The 21574-nt window shown below is 39.9% G+C and overlaps 1 protein-coding gene across 9 annotated transcripts in view; it reads right to left on the bottom strand.

The window, feature by feature from the left end:
• The window catches only part of USP3 (ubiquitin specific peptidase 3), a 101264-nt gene that overhangs the window by 42020 nt on the left and 37670 nt on the right, over positions 1–21574 (bottom strand). For 4 of the 9 annotated variants that reach the window (XM_040968888.1, XM_040968892.1, XM_040968890.1 and 1 more), the window contains 4 exons: positions 16367–16427; positions 15169–15293; positions 13695–13875; positions 12499–12630 (listed from right to left, as the gene is read on the bottom strand). In XM_040968888.1, coding sequence (XP_040824822.1) covers positions 12499–12527 — 29 coding nt within the window. In that variant the 5' untranslated portion in view covers positions 12528–12630; positions 13695–13875; positions 15169–15293; positions 16367–16427. The remainder of the gene's footprint in view (positions 1–12498; positions 12631–13694; positions 13876–15168; positions 15294–16366; positions 16428–21574) is intronic. The other 5 variants (XM_040968884.1, XM_040968885.1, XM_040968891.1 and 2 more) reach the window with 3 other exon arrangements.

Raw genomic sequence — 21574 nt, 5'->3', positions numbered from 1 at the left:
CTCGATTGTAGGGGCTGGCATTGTGGTAAAACAACCTAAACTGTGGCCTGAAGCACCAGTGTCCCACTGGGTGACAGCTGGAGTTCTGGCTGTTCCATTAACAATTCAGTTCCCTACTAATGAGCTGGGGAAGCATCAAAAGATGGCTCAAGTCCCTGGGCTCCTGGGGCCACCATCTTCGAGACCTTTGAATAACTCATGTCTTCAGCCTGGCTCACCCCTGATCACTGTAGTCACTTACGAAAGCAAACCAATGGATGGAAGATCTTTCTGTCTTTAACTCTGCCTTTCATATAAATAACACTTTAAAAAAAACTTTTTTGGGGGAGATTCTCCCCTATTAAAGTTTTTGTTTTAAAGTTTTTCCTGTTCCTCTCTTACTGTCACTAAAACAGTAGAATTACTTTTTAGGCCTAACCTCTGTACTAACACACTGAACAAGTGCTTATTTATTACTACAGCAAAACACTTGGTTTCATCAGTACAAACTTCTAAGAGTGCCTGGAATGAGGTAGAGGATCCACAGATACCAGGTTCCTTCCTCTGCTGTAAGGGGAGCCTCACAGAACACCTAACTTCAGCTGTCCACATTCCCATTTTGATTTCTTCTTCCTCCATGACCCAGAAATCAAAAGAAAATGATTGGCAAAAGCAGGAAATAAAGGCCAATTTAAAATTCACCTGGTTGATGTCATCTTTATGTGAGATGCTGCTTTCAAATTAAAAAGTATTCCATAAATATTGATGCCAAAAAGTTCCCAGGCAAGCATTTCACTTGGCAGTTCAGCTGCCAGTTCAGACCCAGCATCTTAAATCAGGGTGCCAGCTGGTGTGTTAACTCTAGCGTTTTACTAATGCATACCCCAGGAGGCAGCAGGTAATGGCTCAAGTACACGGTTTGCTGCCACACACAAAGACCTGAATTGAGTTCTCAGAACCCAGACGCAGCCAGCATGGGTATTTGGGAAGTAAGCCATTAGACAGGAGCTCTGCTGTCTTTAGGTCTCCCCCCAGAATAAATATTTTTTAAACACCCCAGTTTTTTAATGTTCACACAATCACACCGAGGCTATCTGATTAGAATTGTCTTGATTTTCAACATTTGGATAAATATTTAGCCATTCTTAATTTCTCCTTCAAGATGATGATACCAGAATAGAAAGTACAAGAGCACATAAAAGTTTACAGATTGGTCCTTTTGAGACTTAAGAGTGCATTTTCTATTTATTTTGACATAAATGTTACAAACTATATGTCAAGGATGACTAACTTTTAAGCTTTTTAATACCAAAGCAAGCTCTTAATAGTGATTTTAGAAGATTCTTCAAGTTTAAAGATGAGTTATACTTCTAGAGGACAATATGTCAGATAGGTTCTGTTCATGGAGGAAGAATAAGAAAAATTGTTTAATATTAAAAGAATAAATATTTAAAATTGTATTAGGCAACAGACTGAAGATGCTAAATGAGAAAACAGGATGTACAAAAGGGGAGGTACAAAGGGGAATGGTAGCTTTACTTCTAAAAGCTGAGACAATACTGTCATCTTGGCTTTATGTAGACTCATCTCAAATCCAAGTTTCTTGAGCCAAATATGACCTTCAAGTAGTTATGAATTTGACAACTATTAACTGCCTAATTAAAGGCGCCTAATTAAACATATGCTATCATATGGACATTGCTGCTAATAATAGTTATTCCTCAATATTCCTGAACACTTGGCTTCAGGATTCCAACCTCCCCTCAGAAACCAAAATGTTCAGATACTCAAATCTCTGATAAAACAGCATATTTGTATACAATCTGCGCACACCCTCCTGACACTTTAAAATGTCTCTAGAATCCTTATATCTAACACAATGTAAATACACACACTGTAAATAGTTGTTGCACTGTGTTGTTTGGGAAATGACAAGAAAAAAAGTCCATACATGGTCAGTACAGATGCGTTGTTTTTCATATATTCAATACATGGCTGACTCAGTTCACAGGTATGGAATTAATGGGTGAGTATATATACAAGTGATTTTATTACCATGCACTGAAAAAATATATATAGCAGATGAGTTTTCATAAGGAACAAAAGTTATTTACGCTATTCTATAATTAGGAAGGTAGAAAATACAGGAAACTATAGCTTAGGTAGGTTTAAAAAAATATTTGAAAAGCAGAGCAAAAGAGAAGAGGGAGAGAAGCGCTCTCCATCCACTTGTTCACTTCCAAGTGACCTCAACATTGAGGTCTGGACCAGGCTGGAGCCAGGAGCCAGGATCCATCCTGGTCTCCCAGATGGGTGGCAAGGTCCACTTCCCAGTGTCTTTGCAGGAACATTAGCCGAAACTTGATCAGAACACCAGAGTAGCTGGAACTTGAGTTAGCTCTCTGATGTGGGATGCTATCATTGAGAGAAGTGGCTTAAGCTATTGTGCACAATGTTAGCCTCCATTTCTTCCTTTAATAAAACAGCAAAATAAAACTTCTCAACTTTTTCGTTGCATTTATTCCATTTTGATTTTATCTTAAATTTTTGCATATAGCTGTGCCTAAACCTTTTCTATATTTCTACAATCTCACCAAAATATCTTTTTTCTCTTCCATTTCAGAAAGAATTACTGCAACTATGCTCCTTAGGAATATTGCTCTGTCAATAGTTAAATTACAAAGACATACAGGGGGAACCAAGAGCGATCCTGACAACCTACTAACAGGAGGTCACATGCACAGAGCAGGGGTGGACCCCAGAGTGGAGCAGGAGGACAGGAGGACAGGAGGAGGCTTGTATCCCACACCTGGAGGTTCCCGGACCCCCATGGAGAACTATCAGTACGGGCACCAAGGACTGCATCCCAGCTGCCAGAGAGACCACAGGGAACTGGAATGCCTTCGGAGCCCAAGAACTCAGAGGGCATCCCCCCTGCTTTCGATCTACTAGACGTGATGAAAGAAGCCCGAAATTTTTCGCGTGGGATCCAAGGTCGTTGGAACAACAGCCAGGAACCAAGAGCGGTCCTCAGAATCAAAAGAACAGTAAACTTCCTTCGGGACTAGGGAGAGAAGCTTTCTCTGGTCCTTGCTTAGTTCCAACTTTGGGTCTCCACCCTCTCTACAATGACTATCAGGGTCGCTCCAGGGCCGCCCCCCTCCAAACACACACACACACACACTCACATTAGAATAAATAAGCAGAGAACAACAAGGAAAGCTGGGTCAGCATGGATTCACACATATCTTACTAGGTAGGACACAGAACAAGTACTCCTCACCAACGTACCGAAGATTTCTCTGCACACCCCTCCTATAACTGTTATGCACCTCAATTGTTGAAATGTTAATGGAGTGGTCACAGGATGTGGTTAAAAACTTGCATTGTTTTCATTATAGTGTTTACTCAATACTATGTCAATTAGTGCCATAACATTTGTATATTGTCGCTGATGTTATGTTGGAGCTTTTGATTGATCGGGATTTTACGCTGTTGGCTCTGCCTTCGGACCAGAGAGGGTCTCCTTAAGAGGCTGTTGAACTTGTCTGGATGATGGGATGTTGGACTCTGTGCTTGGTATATGCTTGCAATGAAGGAATCTCAACTGAACTTGATCTGTGATTACGCAGCGGGGTGGGGGAGCCCGCCATGGGGGGAGAGTTATGGGAGGGGTGGGAGAAACCCCAGTACCTATGGAACTGTGTCACATAATACAATGTTATTAATTTTGAAAAAAAAAGAATACTGGTCTGTAGGTTCTTTGTTGTGTTCTTGTCTGGTTCTAGATTCAGTGCAATGCTGGTCCCATAGATGAATCTGGAAGGTTTTTCTGTGTTTCAGTTCTTTGGAATCATTTGAGAACAGATGTTAGTTCTTTAAAGGTTTGGTAAAATTCAAGTAGTAAAGCCATCTGGTTCTGAGCTTCTATGTTAGAATATGTTTTATTATTGATTTAATTTAGTTGTTGATTTGTTCTATATACCTTAGTATTTCCTTTGCTGTGAAATACATATACATGTATTAGGGATAGTAAATACCAAGTTTTGAGGTTTATTTTTTTTTAACTTAATTAGGGGCAAGATGAAAAGAATATCTTCTGGAGTGGGGCGCAGCCAGTTACACTGCCACTTAGGATACCCACACCAAGATCAGAATGCCTGGTTTGAGTCCCAGCTACTCTGCCCTTTCCACACAGCTTTCTGCTGCTGCACTTGGAAAGCAGCACACAACAGCCAGGTGGAGACCTGGCTGCAGCTCCTGGCTCCGGCTTGGCCCAGACCTGCTTGTTACAGCCACGTGACAGATGAACTAGTGAATGGAGTATCTCCCTCCCACTCATCCCATTTCTATTACTCTGCTTTTCAAATAAGTGATATTTAGAAAATAAATAAAAGGTTGAGCTAAAAATGAAATTACCTATTTGTTTTTTTCTGCTCAGAATATCATCATACTATTTTAATTTCTCAAAATGCAACATAAACACGGGCATGGTTCAACATTAATTACAGTGGAAATATATTAATAATTCATATAGTCACTACAACCTTTCAGGAGCTTCTAAAATAATTTTTACTTTTGATGATTTTTACATAGTTGATTAGGGTGATAAGGGTCAAGGGCTACAGGAAGGCAGGTAAGATCATTATTTCCACGTGCTCTTTTTTCTCTTTCTTGTATGTGGAGTAAAGAGGGAGGCACGGGGAGAAGCCACACCCAGCCTCCCAAATGCCTCTGCACCTTAGGAAGATTTTTTCAACAAAAATATTTTCAAATGTATCTATTTGGCTAAAGTAAATCCATAGAACTAGGTAGACATGTTGCAAAATTCTCAAAGTAAGCATAAAGATGTCACCAATGAAACTGATCTAGCAAACTGTCATTTGTGGAACACAATCACTAAGCCTTCAAGTCACATACAGCACATGCATTCAATATTTGCCAGCTCCTCCTTTTTCCTCCAAATAAGAAGGTGCAATTAAAATTGTACTACCAGTGCATTATTTTGGAGACATATGCAGTGAAAACCGCGTCACTAGCACATACCAAGTTCTCAAATATTTACTGAGCAAAAATCTGTTATTGAGATGTTTTGGAAGTTGTTCTTAAGAGTGTTAACCCAAGCAAAAGTTCAAAAGATAAAATCTTCAGAGATAGGGCCCAGCACAGTGGCGCAAGTGGTTAAGGTCCTCGCCTTGCACGCCTGGGATCCCATATGGACACCGGTTCTATCCCGGCAGCCCCGCTTTCCATCCAGCTCCCTGCCTGTGGCCCAGGAGAGCAGTCGAGGACAGCCCAAGGCTTTGGGACCCTGCACCCGCGTGGGAGACCCGGAAGAGGCTCCTGGCTTCGGATCAGCATAGCATCGGCCGTTGTGCTCACTTAGGGAGTGAATCATCGGACAGAAGATCTTCCTCTCTGTCTCTCCTCTCTGTATATCTGCCTTTCCAATAAAAAAATAATAAAAATAAATCTTTAAAAAAAAATCTTCAGAGATAGAAGAGACACCTTTGTGACGCAAGCTGGGGTGTGATTTAAAAAATAAAGTCAAAAAAGGGAGAAATGGACTGCTTATAATATCAAATTTTATTCATCAAAAAGTATTTGAATCTCAGCTATGTACCTTTCCTTAATGCATTTGTTCCTAAGGACAGCTGACAGATTCCTTTGAAAACTGCTTTTAATATTTATTTGGCTGTTTCTATTTTCAATGGGTAACTGCTTAGAAAAACAAAACCACTCATTTTAAAACATTTTACACACATTAGCTTTCCAAATTTATTTTTAATTTCAGTTACTATTTGCTAACAGGCTCTCCAGGTCTTTGGGGACACTATATCATATATTTGAAAACAGAAAATTTTTATTTCTAGTATTTATACCAATTACCACCTCAGTGAAATAGTTTGAATTGGCAAAAAGTGCTTAATAATAGTTACAACCAGGTAAATGATAAAGCATCTCTACTGTGTTTCTGATTTAATAAATATGGCCTTGGGGCTGCCATTGTGGCATAGCAAGTAGAACCACTGTCTGCAATGTCAGCTTCCCATATGGGTGCCTTAGCTGCTTCACTTTCAATCCACTGGTGTGTACATGAGCCAGAGTTCAGTGCAGGCTGCTTGAGCTTTGCCACAGCACCACTTAGCAGGTGCTAGGACTGGGGGCAAGTCCTGTCAGGCTAGACTACAGAACCACCTGGGAAGTGCAAGATCCAGGACTAACATTGGGACAAGTAGGGATATTATGAAAACCCCTCTGATGGGCTGAAGCTCCCAATGATGAGCATGAGAACCAGGGCTGAAAACAGGCATGGTTGGACAGACAGTGGCACTCACTGGCATGCATGTGGGCTGGATAGTGGGGTCAGTTGGGCTGAGCTAGGCTCTAACACCCATTGATGTCTACAAGAGCCAAATGAGAGGTGGAACAGACTGGACCAATCTGCTACCCATTCCAGTATGCATAGGAACTGGGCCTGAGAGCAGGCCTGCTGGCGGGTATTGGGGGCCACTCCGACTAGGCTGAAGTTCCCGCTGGTGTGCGTGAGGGCTGAGTGAGTGGTAGCCAGGTTAGGCTGGGTCACAGCATCCATTGGTTTGCATATGATATAGGGCTGGTGACAGAACTAATCTGGTGACTGCAGCCACTACTGTGTATAGGCTGATGTGGAAGACAGACTGGGCTGAGCCCCACACAAGCTGGCACAAACAGGAGTCAGGATGGAATCACCTCCGGCAAGGTTTCTTTGGGGACCCCCAACTGGATCACTGGACTCAGAACCCCAACCACAATGAAAATCACAGGATCGTGGAATGTCATGTGTCAGAACTGGATCTCTATGGCTGCTGAGGTCTGTGCAGGGGATGACATGCCCAGATTCTCATAGAGGACATGAAAACCAGCTCACTGAGGCCTGCAGAGGCTGTCTCATACAATGGAGGGCAGAACAAATTGGACAACTCCCCAGGTCAAGCTTTGACAGCAAATATCCAGACAAATTGAGACTCTATGTCAGTAAATAGACCTTGGAAGGACTTACTCAACCTTGGAGTAATGAAATCAACAGCAACTAAGAACTATCAAAACCACTTAAGCACTATCCTCAGAACTTGCTCCACATTGGGGACCCTAGGATGACATCGGGTGACCATCTCCCATTCCAGGGTACTGATATGGTTGGGCTGCTGGGAGTGGACCTCTCCCCTTCTCTCCTGAATTTCCCCAAACACAGGAAAAAAAGAGAGAGAGAGAGAATGGAGGCAGCTGTCTCATTCCTTGGCCCTCCCCACCCTAATCGATGGTCCATATTGGCATGCATCCCTCAACTATGTAAACATCAAAACCAATGTATTATTAAAAATTAAAAATGATTTATCTAGTATTTGAAATCTATTCACTCCACATTCATCAGAACATTAGAAAATTTTAATAATGTTAAAACATTATACAACTTATCACAACTTAAAAAAAATCGAAACACAATATTTGCTTCTTTTCAAGCATAATGTACACCACACACAGTTTCACTTCAGAGGGAAACTGGATGGGAAGGCAAGAAGCATTACTTAACAAGCAATCAACAGGACACTAGCCCTTGTGTGAAAATCTTGGGGAAGATTATCACTGTTACTGAAGTCTTCATTTACCTCCCCATTTCATGTTATTCTATTTATCTCCTCAAGAATAGGCTTGTGTCAAATGTGAAGGACTCCCTTTGGTTTTGCTTTTCTGCTCTTGAAATAGCAATCTGTTCTACACTGTTTGGCTTGGTTCATACAGTACCTGTTTCCTCCCTGATTACACTGTTCACATCAAAACCAAGAGGAGCAGCTTTGCAAGGGTCCATCTAGGCAAGGAAACAAAACAGCACATCTACGTCCTGATTTAAGTCTTCTGCAAGAAAAACATTCCATGGCTTGGCAGTCCTCTGAGTTGGTCAGGGGACACAATATTATTGTGGCATATAACCTTCATTTTCAGAAGACAGCTAACAAATTTCAATCTTTTGAAACATTCTGCTCAGTCTGCATCAGAAACAAAGCACCAGAGAAAAGATAAAGGTCTGAGAAATGGTTTCTACAGGTCCCCCCATGGACATTTACAAACAGCTAACAGGGCAGGAAATAACAGGTATCTCAAGAAATAGAACATCAGGAGAGATTTTATTCACCTGCACTGGAGCCTGGGGAAGAGGGGATTGATATCTTCATAAAAATAAGCAAAAATAGAGTAAGAAAGGGACTCCTGTAGTGGAGAAAATAAAACAGGAAAGCCACAAGCCTCACCATACACATCACAATTTGCCTAGAGCACAGCACTGTAAAAGGACTACAGTATTAGGTGAAATCAAAACACTGACTACAGTAATCAAATGTATTCAATCTAATACACCAGTATTTCACCTTCAAAGCCGATCACTGAGTTCTATCCACAAGAAATGCATGTGCAGAGAACATCATGTGCTGAAATACTAAAGTAGGCTGGAAAAATGCCCATGCCGTCTTACACAAAGAAGGAGTCTCTTTTGGCTCACTGCTTAATCAGAGCGAGTTCTGGGGTAATGTTGCTGTATACCACAGTCTCGTCAGTGTAAATATCACTGATTCCTTTTAGGTCATCAGTGTAATGGTATACAATGAATCCCCAGCATCTTGTTTTAAAACCCACAAATGGGGCGATGATGTGAGCAGCTGCAGCTCCTTTCCCTCATTTCAGATGCTCTGGGTTCCCACACATTGCATCTCTGTATTAAGTTCACACAAAAGACTGGCAATTGGCCAGGAAGGCTCTGCCATAACACATGTGCCCTGAGGTTCAAGATTTTCCATTTAATTCCAATTTGGCAATGAAAAAGCATGTTCTTTAGCAGACTATATCATTGTAAAACAAAGGAAATTCCAGATTCTAGTTAATAATGTATTTTCCTAAAATGCAACTTATAAAAATGTCAAAACATACTATCAGCTTTTTTTTCGATGGGCCATATTGAATACTATCCCTCTGATAAGGCAATTTAAAAATTCCTTGAGTTTCGTTTTCTCACAGGCTTAACAATACCAAAGTTCCCCATTAAACAATTCATATACATTGCTAACTGAGAACCAACAATGTTCCCCAAATCTGATTTGCATTAATTTGACATGATGTATGATAGTGGTTGTGAAACAGACACTTTGAGAATGATCTTAGTTTCCACTATCTACAGCAGAAATAGTCACAAATATACAGAAGCATGCAGTTCTGTAATTTGGTATCTATGTCACATAAGTTTCTTGAGGGAAAGGAGAGAAATTAAACTCCCGAACTTAGGTAGAAAGGAGTATTCTACAATAGCAAATAATAATAAGCTAAGCATTAGCCCTTGCATGGAAGCCACAAGATTATCATTTTTATATAAGTCTTTGGGCTAGTACAATGGCATAGCTCGATATGCCTCCTTTGTAGCATTGGCATCACATAGGGGTGTCAGTTCATGTCCCAGCTGCTCTGCTCCACTTCTGATCCAGCTCCCTGCTAATGGCCTGGGAAAACAGCAGAGGATGGCCCAAGTGCTTAGGGCCCTGCCCTCAAGCAGCAAACCCAGAAGAAGCTCCTGGCTTGGGACTATCCCAGCTCCAACCGCTGCAGCCACTTGGGAAGTGAATGAGAGGTTGCAAGATTGATTCATTCTTTTTCTCTCTCACTCACTCATTCTGCCTTTCAAACACAAATAAACAAATCTTGCCACAAAAAAATTTTTTTTCCACATATCTCCCTTGTTGATATGGGCATCATTCACCCACACAGGATCTCTGGAATTTGTGGAAAATGGAATTCAAAGCTAATTTTGGTATAAAAAAAGTTTGAAACTCATACTTAACTGCCATAATATACATGTTCCATGAAATCTTTGAAGCTCAGGCCCAGCACAGTGGCCTAGCAACTAAAGCCCTCACCTTGAACACGCCGGGATCCCATATGGCCGCTGGTTCTAATCCCTGCTGCCCCACTTCCCATCCAGCTCCCTGCTTGTGGCCTGGGAAAGCAGTTGAGGACGGCCCAATGGTTTGGGACCCTGCACTCGCGTGGGAGACCCGGAAGAGGTTCCTGATTCCCGGCTTCAGATCAGCACAGTACTGGCCATTGCGCTCACTTGGGGAGTGATTCATCATTCATCAGATGGAAGATCTTCCTCTCTGTATCTCCTCCTCTCTGTATATCTGACTTTGTAATAAAAATAAATAAATCTTTAAAAAAAAAGAAATCTTTGAAGTTGCTTCAGAGCAGAGATCTGTATAACTAAACCTTCAGATATTTATTCAACAGCCCTAACACAATAATGTTAAATTTACACTAATGTAAAAGACCTGGAAAATCATTCATCTTTTTCTTGCTTCATGTTGATAGATGTCCTTCTACAATACAATTAAGAACTAAGGGTAATACGAAAAGGACTGGCACCCAACTTTAGTAGAATCACAAGTGTTATTTGAACACTGTATTCCATCTCTGCTCAGTACCGGTGTCACATTCAAGGGCTGTGTGGCAAGGGAAAAAAAAAACTTCCAAAGAGAGGTTTCTGTAAAAATTACTTCCCAACTGAGAAGCATTATGCTTAGTGAAATAAGCCATTCCTCATGTTTTCTTATGATGTAAGAAAAAATACCATGTTTTCTGTGATGTAAGAAAGCCAGCATATATACTGTTTACATAACTATATCCGTATACATGAACTGTAAAGGACCATAGCACACTGGGAAGTAAAGGCACTATGCTGTATGTGCCACTACTTCCAAATAAAAGCAGGACTCCCAATGAAACTTATAAATGCACCTCTACATTATGATACTAGGTTTTCTACCTTTGCCTGTACTTATCATGAAAGTTAAACTTGTAACTTGTACTAAGAGACTATACTATTGTGGTAACACAAGATGGGGATGGTGGAAAGGGAAAAAGTGGAGGGAGGGAAGGCAGGGACAGGAATGACTCCCTACATTTATAGAACTGTATTCGTAAAAAACAATTTTATAAAAATGTCTAAAGAAACAAAATAAATATTAAACAAAAATATATTTATGTATTCATTTATTGCAGAGGCAAAGAGACAGAAAGAAACAGATACACTCCCCCAAATGCCTGTAACAGCAAGAACTGGGCCAGGCCAAAGCCAGGGACAGGGAATCCCACCCTCGTCTCCCACATGGCAGGGACCAAACAACCTGAATGACCACCTGCTGTATCCCAGATGCCAAACTAGTGAGAAGCTGATATTGGGACTCAAACCCAGGCATGCTTCCAAATGGGACATGGGTGTCCCAATCCGTATCTGAACTGCTGTGCCAGAGTCCTGCCACAGACTACTACCATCTTCGCTTTCCCTCTTTAATAAGTAACAATTGGGCCCAGTGAGGCAGCCTAGTGGCTAAAGTCCTCGCCTTGAACATGCCAGGATCCCATGTGGGTGCCGGTTCTAATCCTGGTGGCCCTGCTTCCCATCCAGCTCAGGAAAGCAGTTGAGGACGGCCCAAAGCCTTGGGAACCTACAGCTGCATGGCAGACCTAGAAGAGGCTCCAGGCTCCTGGCTTTGGATCCTCTCAGCTCCAGCCATTGCTGCCACTTGGGGAGTGAATCATTGGCAGAAGATTTTCCTCTCTGTCTCTCCTCTCTATTTATCTGACTTTCCAATAATAAAAAAAAAAAGAAAGAAAGTAAGAAAATAGTAACAGTTAATGACCTTTTCAACTGAGGGTGAAAGGACAAACAGAATGAAAGAAGAGTTATCATAAACTGACAATCAAGGAAAGAAATTTGCTTTGCACAAAAGCTCACTGCAAAATATACTGACTTGCTGAGACAGAACACGGATATGAATTGTTAAACGTCATCTGTAACTGAAATAACCCAGTTATAAGTCATCACAAAAACAGACACCTATTTTATTGTCATTTATATAAAACAGACACATATATTACACAGAGAAAACAGAGCCTGCAACCTCTTTTAAAGGAGTTCCTTTTCAAAAGACTCTTAAAGTCTACACCCCAAATTCTTCACATTTTCCTCTAAGGGAATATGAGAGAGAATTGTACAGAGAACTGAGTTGGTCAAAACAATTTTAAAGTTAAAATCTGTAAGACTATGACAAAATGCTAACTGGACAGTAAAAACATGAGTCTGAGTTTTTTTTGAACATAAGTTTCTTCAATTAAAAACAATACATGAAAAGAAAAAGAAATTATAATGAGACAGATATTTATTTCTCTGAAGTTATGGGGCTGGACAGGGAACAGGGAGAGGGTAGAAGAGAAAAGCAGGTCCAGGAGTTGAAAGAAACAATGCAAAGTGGCAGAGAATACATGAATACGGGAGGGGCGTCCCTGAAAGCTCCAGTCCCCTGCCAATCCTAACCGGACTCAAAGGAACTAACAGAATAGCAACTAACTTACAAGGGCGAGGGGTGAGAGAGAGCAAGGAAGGCAGAATATCTGCACACACATGGGAAAAAGAATTCTTCCCAGAAAATATCCACTTACCAGAATGTACTGTAGCTACTGCAATCCATACACACTGTGTGCTGAACTTTTTCTTGTTTTTCTGACTTCTTATGGTTGGTTAAAGGTATTTGTGCGTCTTCATAATGTTTCTTTGCATGACCATTAACATACCTTACAAAACAAATGAAAATTTACTTTCAACATTGTTTTGGAAATAATAGTTGGAAGAGATTGTAAAATTAAATGTTAAAATCAAAAAGAATTTAGAAGTATTCATTCAGTGATTTATTACAATGAATATTTAAAATACACTTTTTTTTCTACCAACTCACATAGCCAATCTTTAATTATACCCAGGAATAGGGCCAGGCAAGGGAAGGCAATATATACACAAGGCTTTCCAACCTATCACCTATAAACTCCTGTACTGATAGCTTTGCTAGAGTTGATATCTTCCTTTACATTTTTCTCAGATCACTAACCTTGAACTTGGGCTACTATCAAAGACCAGCTCAGTAAATTGCTACCACTTTCCATGGTTCCACAGCCTTTGCATAGGTTTCCACTTAATACAAAACATGAGAGTCAGAAGAGAAATAGGATAATCTTCCATCTTTTTTCAGATCTTTTATTTGAATGACTATCAGCTCCATTCAGAGGAAAACATGTTTGTTTAGAAACAAAGTCCTCGCCTTGAAAGTGGCGGGACCCCATAGGGGCGCTTAACCATATAAAAATTGTTATCTCTCTTCTTGCTTAAAGATCATCAAAGACTGTATTCATAAAATTTTTGGAATACTTTCCCACTTCAGTTTAAATTCTTTAAGTTTGGATTAATTTGCAATATTCACCCATTTGCAGGGGTACACTACAACTTTTTAACATATACAAATATTAAACCTACTAAATCATGTAACCAGACATTCCATACCCTTATCTTTCGTGTTTAGAGCCCAACTCAAATTCAATAAATTGTTCTATTACAGCAAACAGAATGAAATAAAACAAGGATTTATATAAACATGGTATGCATCCAAATGCATTTACACCTTTACCTAAAGACCACCCAACCCTGTCCCTGATCCTTATGGGCAGCCAGTTTATAGATAGCAAGGCACATCTGAAAGCTTAGTCATAATAAATGTTGGTTAAACAGTGCTAAAATAAATAGCCCTGCAGGATTCAGATGACATTTTCAGCACAAGGCACCTGAAGTGCACTGAGGGAACACTCACCTTAGGCAAAGCAGGACAGTGGTGCTAAGCAGGGAGCACCAGCCGCAAGCTCAGGAAAACTCAATGTAGCCAGGGCACTGGTAACTCACCCCAGAATTTCATCATGGTCTTTTTCCATTTCTTTTCATTGGACTTTAAATAATTAACACTTGAGACCTCTGTCTATGAAGCCGACTACAAGCTTAAGTAAAATAATGACTATGAGCATATGTTCAAAAACTAGACTGCCTGGATTCAAAAGAGGTTTTTGAGCCATTCTGAACATAGGAGCTTGAGTGAGTTACTTAACCTCTCCCTGTTTGTTTTTCCATCTGTGAAATGTAGAAAACAGTATTTATGCCTCATGCATGCTTGGGTGATTAAATTAGATGATTTGTGGCTTATCACATGTGAATGCTAGCATTTTTATCAGCATTTTCCTGTCTATGCTTAACTACTGTTTAATCAGAATCTAAACAACATAATCAAGACATGTTTGTATAGCTCAAGAAATATTTGCTGTTTAATTAAAAGGGTAAAGTCTAACAAACAATATGGGCTCTATAACCATTTTAATTTCCGGTTGTACTCAAGGTGGTGTGCCATGAAAAACAATGGTAATATTTGTGGTGAGCAACACCTTCAGAATCAAAGAAAAGGTCATTCTGAACAAACTGTAGGTAATGTAGTTACAACACTATTGCCCCCCAAGGTACAAGATGTTTAGATGCTTATTATGTAAGCTAGGGCTAAGGTAAGAAGTGTGATTACTTATGACATTGTGATCAGCCATGTTTTGGCTAATACCCAAACACCTAAGTCAGAAGTTAGAGTTTTGGATACTCCAATTAACATAAAAATGAACACTTCCCTCATTAAGCTTTGGGTTGTAATTACTGTAGCAGACTTTTTGGTTTACGGTACAAATAAAAAGTTTCACTGTACAGGCCACAGATATTTAAACAATAATCTGAAATTTTTGAAAAATAAACCAAATGGTATCATAAAAACCAACCAGAAATACTTCTGAAATATGCTATTGATGAACTGTTTTTCCTAGTTGAAAAAATAACTCAATTTAAAGTAAACAGGTAGTATAAACTTACTGAAAAAGCAGTGCAGTTGGTAATCAACACCCAGGATCATATGATAAAAGAAAAATTAACCAATTAGTTGCATAAAATGCAGATTCTAATTCAGGTTACTCTCAATCATCTGCTTAAGCAATTGCGTATCTCCAAAACTATGTCAAATTTCTAAATTTAAGCTTGCTTACAACTGAAAACACTCCACCTGCAGAGTTCAGAATTTTCAATTTATTTTTCCAAAACCTACTTAGAGAATTCATTGCTTGCTATTTTAAGAACATCAGTCTCTCCAATTTGGGAGAGTCAGGTCTTTTGTGAACATATGACCTTCAAGGCTTGTACTGTGGAGCACTATGAGACACCCAAGGAACAGAGCTAGAGAAGCTTTATTGCATTATGACTCTCACCTCTCAAAATCTAGGAGAGGAATCTGCCTCTTCAAGTGCAGAATTTAAGTGCTTCTAATTTTCTTCTCTCTCTCTCTCTCTCTTTTTAAGTTATCTGTACAAAGTATTTTCAGGTTTCCCAAATCCTAGAGATTTCAAACCACAACAACCACAATTAAGATATGCACTTAACACTTTCCAAAGGTACTCGTAAGTGTACATGGAAAAAAACAGATGCAACTCCAAGGCTCAAAATGTGGAAAATCAAAAGTTAACAAAGATGCTCTCTTCATGTAATGAGGATCTAAAAAGTAACAAAGGGGAAATTTTCCAAATAGACAATGTAGACTTCAGCCTGTGTGATTTTCCACCTGCTGGCTCCTAAGCTACTGACCTCTAAATTCAAAACAAAGTTTGTAAGCTAAAAGAGCAGTAGAAATAAATGTGCTACTAGCAGAATAAAGGAACAGAGAGGTTGATATTGGAGGTTGGGTTAAACAACAATAACAAAAAAGACTACAAGTATTTAGGTAATATTTTGAAGTCAAGAACTGGGAGGAAATGCTCAGGCTTGGATGGGGACGGGTGTGGTTAAGGATGTTAAGTCAACAGAAGGCAAAATGTTTTAAAGGTACAATGAAACATTTGGTACATGTTAAACAGTGATTAATAATTGAAGTTCACTAAGATAATTTTCAAAGGGAACTCCTTTTATCTGTAATGTTTTCCCTGCAAGAATAGAATCTGGTATTTAAAAATCAGTGAGGATACGGATGGGGTAGGTAATAGGTGTACCAAGGTGAACTGTGTGTTGATCAACTGTTTAAGTTGAAGGATGAGAACACAGTGTAAAATTATAAGCCTGACTTTGTGCTTAAATTTTACTCTAATAAAACTTTATAAAAACAAATATTAGGTAAGTTTATTTTAACACTTCAAAGCTTCATTATTTCATCATTTCAACTATTATTAGTAGGTTGTCTAAAATATGAAGATATTCTGAGTACTAACATTAAAGCTTTTCCCTCCAGCTTATTCCCAGTTGTACCCTAGAACAAAAGAACTCAACTGGAGAGAGAGGCTCTATAGAGAATTACACACTATGATTAACAGTGATACTAAATATATCCAAATGAATAAAGCTTTGACATAAATTGTAAAGGCAAACTAAGAGGAAAAAAAGCAAATAGGGTAATAAGGTAATAAATATGTCACCTACCTTCCACAGTGGACACTTGAACAAGTCAAACAGACCCAGGGACTTTTGTTGGACCGGCACACTAATAAAAAGAAAAAATACAATGTACCAATTGTAGCATGTTATTTCCCAATTTTTCCTAAACTGTAACACATACCCTGTGTTCCAGTTAAGTGTTCCATGACTGCCCAGCAGTACTAAAATCACTAACCTGCTTGGTGAATACATTTACACAAAATGGCTGCTGTTACAGTTCAGACATTCGTTTAGGTGTCAGCCAAATGGCCCATGCTTTGGGGGCCTGCTCCCCAAAGTCTTAGGTTAATGGTTCACAGATTAATATTAATGGCTAATGGATTAAGGGTGGAGACTTGATTTAATTCTGCTGTATAGGAAGAAGGTGGGCCAACAAATGGCCTTTGGATCACTGAATGCATCCTTAGAAGGTAGTTTTCCACAGGGGGTTAATTTTGAGTTGGGCCTGGCTGTTCCCTCTGCTTCCTGGCCTTCGAATGACTGTTCACTCACAAACACACACAGACATCCTCAGATGCCAGACCGATGGGGCTGCCCAATCTAGAACTGCAAACCTCCACAACTGTGTGTTTTAAAAAAAAAAACCCTTTCCTAAACAAATTAGCACCTCTCAGGTATCTTAGTTAGTAACAAAAAATTGGCTAATACAGCTGCCTGATTCAAGTTACACTGTACAGAACTCGGGTGCATACCCACAATGGCTGCCCTGTCTAGTTTGTCAACTTAAGTCAAATAATTTAACTACAGGTTAAGCACACATACACACTTTTTCTTTTATTACTTCCCTTTACCACTATTTTCCCACTAAAAATATTCTTTTACAGTCTAGTCTTTTCATCACATCTTTGTTATGAGGGTCAGCTATGATTTTAAAGAATAATGTGTTTTTCAGTAAGATATATAATCTAATTAAATTACTAGGGATACTAATCCTAACTTCTTTAAAAACTTTCAGTTTTATAAGATACATAAAAACTATTTATGATTATTCTGATTTTAAAATAATCACATTAAATGTTTTGGGAGTAAACAAGTAAGAAGAGTGTGGAAACTTTTACAACATCAATTAACATGTTCTTAGTGTTTATTCAATTGGAAAAAAATAGCTAAAAACAATGATTTTTCAAAGAAAGGATAGAGTACCACCTAGCAAGCTTTTTCAAAACACATGGACTCTACACAGGCAATGACATCACAGGGGAATGCAAGAGCAAAGACCATGTGTATTTTCAGAAAAGCAACTTCCCAAGCGACTCCTTAACACAGCCTCCAGAGAAGCACCAGAGCACAACCTCACACTCAAGATCAAAATAAAGCCACCATCTGGCTCCTGGCAATAAGTGCTCAATAAACATTGGTTGAAAACAAAAATTTAAGTATCTCAGTTTAGGATAAAAGGCTCTTCCAAGATCTGGTCCCCACCTCCATCTCTGACACTGTCACACACTACAACAGTTCGTTCTCACTGTTAAGAAATGTAACCGAAACTCTGAAGGCAGCAAATCAAGAACTCAAAGCACTCCCAGTGCATACTGAAAAACTGCTTCATAGGTCCTCCCAGAGACTGGATTTAGAGCTCACTGCTGACAAGAATCCAGCCTATGAACCTATAAAGTAATGTTCAGATTTTTATTTCTGAAATAATTTCTATCCTACAAAGTCCAAAGGTTATGGTTCTAATGCCCTATGGATATTAACCAATTTTGTACCTAGTCTAGCAATTTTATTTTAATGCTTTCTTCAGTGTCTATATACATGCTCTTCCCAAATGGTCTTGAAGCCAACTTCACCACCCTATTGGCTCCTTTGTTAATGAGTTTCATCAATCTTTGATTATTATGTTTGTTCTATATTTGTATGAGAGAAAAGGAGGGGGGAATATGACAGCAAACTGATACACCAACCAGGGAGGGCCTCTGCCATCTAGCCAGCACAGGGTTTTCTCTATTTCTGAAAAAGAGAGCTCTGAGTAATGAAATTTCCTCACAAACCCCATCCCACTGGGAAAAGACCACATCTTTCCCTAATGTATTCAACATGTTTACAATAACCACCAGGATCATCTCTGAAAGTCACTGGAGGTTTTTGCTAAGTAAGGTGTAGTTCCATATTACCTGTATAGAAGTTGCATGACAGAAATGCACAGAATGTCTGTCAAGCTGCTAACAACTGTTTTATGTAGGAAATCAGAAGGCTACCGTAATGGTATACATTCTAGCTTTCTAATTGCACACTCACATCTACTTTTGATTAGCACACCAGGCTTCCTGTGCCTGGTCTGGAGACCCAACTCGGCTTCCAACTGAAGCTGTCTGCTATTCACACCCTGGGATAAAGTGGGTGATGGCTCAGCTACTTCGTTTCCCTAACACCCAAGTACAAACAGTTCTGAGCTCCCGGCTTTGACCTGGCTTAGCATGGGTACTGCAAGTCTTTGGACAGTGGACCAGCAGATGAAATATCAATCTTGCTCAACCCTTAATAAAACTAAAACTTAAAAAAAAAGTATTAGAACACAACTCGACTCCTGGCTTCAGATTGGTCCAGCTCCTGACATTCAAGCATTAGGAGAGAGAACCAGCAGTTGGAGAATCTGTCTCTCCTCCTCTCTCTAACCTCTGCTTTTGCAATACGAATTTCTTAAGATTTTTAAAAATCACATCATAATACTTCAAGTTATCTTTAGTAACTGTTTTTCTTCTAAAAATGATTTATTTATTTATTTTTATTTGAAAGCCAGATTTTTACAGGGAGAAGAATAAAGATCTTCCACCAAATGACTACAACCACTGGAGCTGAGCCAATCCAAAGCCAGAACTTCTCCTGGGTCTCCCACGTGGGTACGAAGACCCAGGAACTTGAGCCGTCCTCTGCCCCTTTCCCAGGCCATATTAGTGAGCCACATCAAAAGTAGAGCAGTTGAGACTCAAACCAGGCACCTATATAGAATATAGGTACCCAGGTGAATGATTGGCCTGACACACCAACACAATGGTTCTTATTTTACTATTTTAATTTCAATTTTTGAAAAGGGGTGGGCATTATAGCAGCAGTGAGTTAAATCACACATCCCACATCTCATATTTGAGTGCCTGGTTCAAGTCCCAGTTACTCTACACATCTGATCCTGCCTTCTGCTAATGTGCCTTCTAGACAGTGGCTAGCCCAAGAATTTGGGTCCCTGCTACCCACGTGGGACACTCAGATGAAACCCCTTGGTCCTGGCTATGACCCTGCCTAGCCTTGGGCTGTTGGCAGGCACATGGGGAGTAAATGAGCAGATGGAAGCACTTTCTTCCTCTCCTCTCTGCCTTTCAAATAAATGTATCTTTTAAAAGTTCTTAAAGATATATAAAGATAGCTTAAGGCTGAGGGGAGGTGGGAGTGGGAAGGAACAACCACTTAAGGAGTATGGAGTTTATTTGGGGGTGTTTTAAAGAGGCTTGATGCTCAACTGGCTAATTCTTTGCCCATAAACACTGGCAGCCCACACCAGTTCCAGTTCAAGTCCCAGCTGCTCCTCTTTCCATCAGTGTAGACTGGGAAAGCAGTAGAGGATGACCCAAATCCTTGAGACCCTGAACCTACATAGGAGACCTGAAAGAAGCTCCTGGTTTCTGGTTTTGGATTGGCTCAGTTTTGGCATTGTGGCCGTTTAGGGAGTGAACCAGCAGATGCAAGGTCTTTGTTTCTCCTTCTCTCTGTAAATCTCTCTTTTTAAGAAAGGTACATAAATCTTTATTTTTAAAAAAAATTGTTTTGGAACTTAATAAAGGTGACTGTTGTACAACTGTGTGTTGTACTGCTATTGGACTGTTCACTTTATAATGACTAATTTCACAGGCCAGCATCGTGAAATAGTAGGTTAAGCTGCTGGTTGCTACGCTAGTATTCCTCATGGTTGACCATCCATGCTCTGGCTGCCTCACTTCTTATCCAGTGGCCTGCCAAGGTGCCAGGGAAAGTAACGGAAAGCAAAGGAAGGCTGTCCAAGTCATTGCACCCTGCACCCACATGTAGGAGAACAGTATGAAGTTCTTAGCTTCAATGTGTTCTAGCCCTGGCCACTGTGTTCATTTTGGGAGTGAATCAATGGATGGAAGATCTTTCTGCCTCGCCCTCTAACTCTTGCTTTCAAATAAATAAATCTTTAAAAATAAACAAATAAATTAAAAAATTTTATGCTATATGAATTGTGTGCCTCAATAGAATACTTAGGAAGAAAGAGACAAAATAAAAGAATAAAGTACTGGTTTTCAAATGATTCTGCATTCAGTAAATCTCAAAAACGACTTCCTGAGTCCATAAATTTTGTTTCTTTTCTTAGGAACATGAACTGTAAGAAAACAGACATGACAGGCACTGCGGTGAATGGAGCTCCACAGGGACAGAGTCGGGTTTTTACTTTTTAGTTTTTTGTCTATAAAGCCTTTAATCCCCTGCACACAATTCAATTCCTAAAAGAAAACAAAACAAACCATAAATGTAAGGCTGTGGAAAATTTGTCTTTAAGTTGTATAGTGTCTTTTTTTGGGGGTTGGGGGGGGGGGGACTAAATATGTCTTTAGATAGTCCTGTCCTGGTTGCATCTTCAACAGCTACTAATCTTATCTGACACAGTATGGGGCTTGTAAACTGACACAGAAACAAAGGTGCTCATCTTCAGTTCTTTCTGATGCAGCTCAAATGAAATAACTATCCTTCTACTAATGGAATACCACTCTATAATTTAAAAGAAATTAAAAGGCTGGGAGAGGCTAGTATCCTGAATGCTTCCAGGTAAAGGTTGTTCCCTCTGAAAAAGGGGGGTGGCCAGTTGTGGCGCGATGGTTTAAGCCGAAGTACTTGGGCCCTGTACCCACATGGGAGACCCAGAAGAAGCTCCAGGCTGCTGCCTTTGGAGAGGCCCAGCTCTGGCTGTTGCAGTCATTTGGGGAGTAAATTAGTGGGTAGAAGGTCTCTCTCTACTCCATAATTTTGCCTTTCAAATAGATTCTTTAAATTTTTAAAGATTTATTTTTATTTAACAGGCAGATTTATGTAGAGAAGGAGAGACAGAAAATGATCTTCCAACCACTGGTTCACTCCCCAAGAGGCCGCAACAGACACAGCTGGGCTAATCAGGAGCCGGGAACTTGTTCCTAGCCTCCCATGTGGATGCAGGGTTCCAAGGCTTTAGGCCATCTTCTACAG

The sequence above is a fragment of the Ochotona curzoniae genome, unplaced genomic scaffold (genome assembly GCF_017591425.1).
Source record: "Ochotona curzoniae isolate NIBS_2020 unplaced genomic scaffold, NIBS_Ocur_1.0 scaffold_4701, whole genome shotgun sequence".
Lineage (NCBI taxonomy): Eukaryota > Metazoa > Chordata > Mammalia > Lagomorpha > Ochotonidae > Ochotona > Ochotona curzoniae.
The sequence above is the reverse complement of the archived record's forward strand: the minus strand, read 5'-3'. Positions and strand labels throughout refer to the sequence as shown.